Below are 3,640 nucleotides of genomic sequence, written 5' to 3' on the forward strand. Positions count from 1 at the left end.
CGGGCGGCCCGCGGCCCGCCCGGCCCGGCACGAGAGTGGGCCGGGCCAGGCACGGCACGAGTACTGTAGCATGCCGTGCCGGCCCGGCCCGGCCAGTTAAATCGGGCCGTGCTGGGCCTTGCTCCCACGGCCCGATGGCCCGGCACGGCCCGACACGACATAGGCCTGGGCCGTGCCGGGCCTAGAGGGTACCCAGGCCTGGCCCGGCACGGCACGGCCCGGCCCGTGTGGCCAGGCCCTCCCGAGCCGGGCCCAGGCAGGGACTTGGGTACAACCCAACTCCCAAGGCCCTGCATCACCCAACTCCCAATGAGTTGGGCTGTTGCTTTGGGACTCCCAACAGTTAAAGAGTTGGGCTGTGGCTTTGGGAGTTGGGCTTGGACTAAAATGCCCTTCCCAACAGTCAAAAATTTGACTGTTGGGAGGATATTTTGGTCCAAAAAATTTAAAATTTTAAAATAATTTAAAATTTTAATATTTTTATAAATATATTTTAAAATTTTAATTTTTTTTTGCTGATATATTATTTTTTAAAAAATTAATATTTTTATTTTTATTTTTTAAAAAATTTAAATATTTTTAAATAAAATTAATAAAATAAAAAAGATCTGGCCTGAAGCCCGGCCCGGCCCGGCACGGCCCATGCAGTCCGGGCCGGGGGGGCATGCTGGGTAGGGTTCCAAGAACTTTGGCCCGGCACGGCACGGGCCGTGCCGTGTCGGGCTGGCCCGCGGCCCGAAAAATGTGGGCCGTGCCGGCCCAGCATAGCCCACATTACATGCCTACTTATGCACGGCCCACATTACATCCCTACTTATAATACAACTGACTTAAGTTGCATATACTTTCTTTAAGAGAAACTCTTAATATAGAGTCAGCGACTGCAATGATACTAAATGAATTCGACATAATAATTTTAATATTTTGGTTTTATGGAATATCTATAAATACTAATTAAATGTATTATACTTAGATTTTTTATAACGTATATAAGAATACTCTAATGGGCATTTTTAAGTGATGTATTTCTTTATTTATAACTTCTTCAATATTTAATTTTTAATAATAATATATAATAATTAATTAAAATAATATTTACCCACTAAGAATGTAAGGACTGAGATTTTTGACAGTGCAACTAAACTCTCTGTTGATGATGTTTATGTGTGTAATTTAATTACATAAGCACTCGTCAAGTTTTAGGAGAAAATGAGCTTAAACGGAGAAGTTACGCGATTATTAGTTTTCACTTAAGTGAATAGTAACTCCGGTTTTCCGGAGAAGCCACGGAGTAGAGTTGGCTTCTGGTGCGTATCGGACTCCGTTCATATCAGTCCAATAGCTCGTTTCGACCGGTTCGGCTGTTCTGGAACTTGTGGCGCTAATGGATTTTGAGTTTGACGCACGAATTTCGAGAAAATCCAAAAATACATGTTTTATATGTATTTGTGCGTGAGTGTTTCCTTCTATTGGAAGAAGGTTGGATTTTGTCGTGAATCCGTGGTCGATCGAGATGAATCGAAGGTGTAGCTTTGTTGTCTCCGAGGTGCTGATCGCACTGGTGCAATCCGTTCGCAAATCTGACGGACGGATCTGCGGAGATCGCGCGTTGATCGAGGAGAGGTCGGTGTTGGCAAAACGGTAGTTTCGCAAAAGTCGCGACATTTTATGTACCGTTTCGCGTGAAATCGCACGTAGAGGGGTATTCGCGCGTTTTACTTGTGCTGTGAGGGACTGGGTAAGAAATACCAAGCTTCGGTGGACTTTTGTGCAAAATTGCACTTAGTATACAATGTGCATCTAGGGTTTCTATGCACGAAACCCTAGATCTGGCCGACCCTGTCTCCCAGCTGTGCCCTAACCGCCATCTGCAGGTCCATGCCCTAGCAGTGCGCGCAGTCCGGCCGCCGGCAAGCTTCCCCGGCCGCCGGAAACCTGGATCGGTCTCTCCTCTACCATCTTCTCCACCTAGCCACCACATTCGTTGGTCTTCGAGCTCGTGAGGGAACATGGCCATGTGCCGAACGACATAGCCATGTTCCGGTTTGGGCACCCGTGGTTGGAGGACAGCGCGTAGGACTTGGCCATGTCTGCCTGGGAACATGGCCATGTCGTTCGCTGAAGGGTGCCACCAACATGGCCATGTCTGGTTGGGAACATGGCCATGTCGTCTCATTTTTAAGACGTTAAAGCGTCTAAAATTGTGTCTTTCTACTGGAGTGCAGCGTGTCTCAGGCAAAGCGCAGATAAACTGCGGTTGCGTTGAGCTCGAACAGAGCTGTGAGAGGTCTCGACAGCTGTTCAGGGGTGACTGTCTTTGACCCAGAGTGTAGGCCGCTGACACCCTTCGTGTACTCGCTGTGCTTCAAGTCGGTGCATCGCGCGTGTCGCGGATTTAGTGTAGATTGTGCGTTTGGCCCCTTGGCAACTGGGGCTGCCTCCACTCTTGCTACGAGTCGTGCCTCATTGCTACTAGCACGAGTGAAGGTGACAGTAGCCCCATGGAAGCCTAACGGGCTTTCCACTGGCCTTGGGATTTGATGTCACGACCTTGAATTTTGTCATCGTATGGCCTCACGTCCCTCGATCCCAACCGGCGGCCGCCGGCCTGCCGCCCGCGAGGCCGGCCCCTTCCCACGCCGTGCAGCCTCCCCAGGCCCCGTTCACGACCGGCCGCCGCCCACCGCCGGCCACCGCGCCGCCTCCTCTAGGTTAGGAGCTGAACGAGAGCCCAAGTTCCCAAGGGCCGCCGCGCCGCCGCCGGCCTTCTCCAGCCCCACCGCTGCTTGGCCGCCGCCTCCGGCTCCTCTTCCGCCACGTTGGGGGCCAACCGCCGCCGCCGCGAACCTTCGGCTCGCCCGGGCTGGAGCCGGGCGTACCCAGACCCGCCGGCGTCCACTGGAGTCGCCGCTGGCCGCCGCGCGCCCCTGCCGCCCCCTGCTCGCGCGGCCCAACGGCCTCCAGCGGCCCCAGCTGTCCTCCCGCCGCAACGGTTTCTCTCCGCAGCCGCCGAGCCCCTATGGCTCTAGTGGGTCCGAGCCGGACCCACTGACGCCCACCGGCGTCCATCGACCCCGCCGCGGCCGCCGCGCACGTCCGCCACTGCCGGCCGTCCCTGCCGCGGCCCCTCAAGGCCCTCCCACTGCGAAGGGTAGGGCTCGCCGTCGTCCCGCTCCTCCTCCTCCAGGGTGCCGGAGCCGGTCTAGACGAGTCTAGACCGGCGTAGATCGGTCCCGCCGCCACCGCCGCGAGGCCCCGCCGGCCCTGCCGCCGCCGGCCGCCGCTTCTACGACCTCCTCCCAGAGCCGGTCTCCCACGTCAGAGCTGCACCTACCAGTGGGGANGTATATGTACTTTTGGACAGTCACTACAGTTGTGATACTTCGTTGATGGTTGAGATTTTGGGATTGTATACTCTTTGTTCTTTTGTTGATATATCGACTTGTACATTGCTCTGATATCAGGATAGGACTCTCCTTGTTTTACTTCCTATCGACTTGTTTTTTTTTCGTAGACGCCTTATATACTGCAGGTGTATGGCGGGTCTGTGCACGTACCGGATATGCTTCCGCTGGTACCCGGGCGTGACACAAACAAATAACAATGAGCGGGTGCTCGCAAGCGAGCCATCCAAACTTCT

The 3,640-nt window shown here is 53.8% G+C and overlaps 1 protein-coding gene across 1 annotated transcript; it reads left to right on the plus strand.

Annotated features, from left to right (window-relative positions):
• Nucleotides 2,569-3,216, plus strand: LOC109721532 (WAS/WASL-interacting protein family member 1-like). Its single transcript, XM_020249219.1, has one exon. It carries the CDS (start codon nucleotides 2,569-2,571, stop codon nucleotides 3,214-3,216), a length of 648 nt encoding a protein of 215 aa, XP_020104808.1.

The sequence above is a fragment of the Ananas comosus genome, linkage group 1 (genome assembly GCF_001540865.1).
Source record: "Ananas comosus cultivar F153 linkage group 1, ASM154086v1, whole genome shotgun sequence".
In the NCBI taxonomy this organism is placed as follows: domain Eukaryota; kingdom Viridiplantae; phylum Streptophyta; class Magnoliopsida; order Poales; family Bromeliaceae; genus Ananas; species Ananas comosus.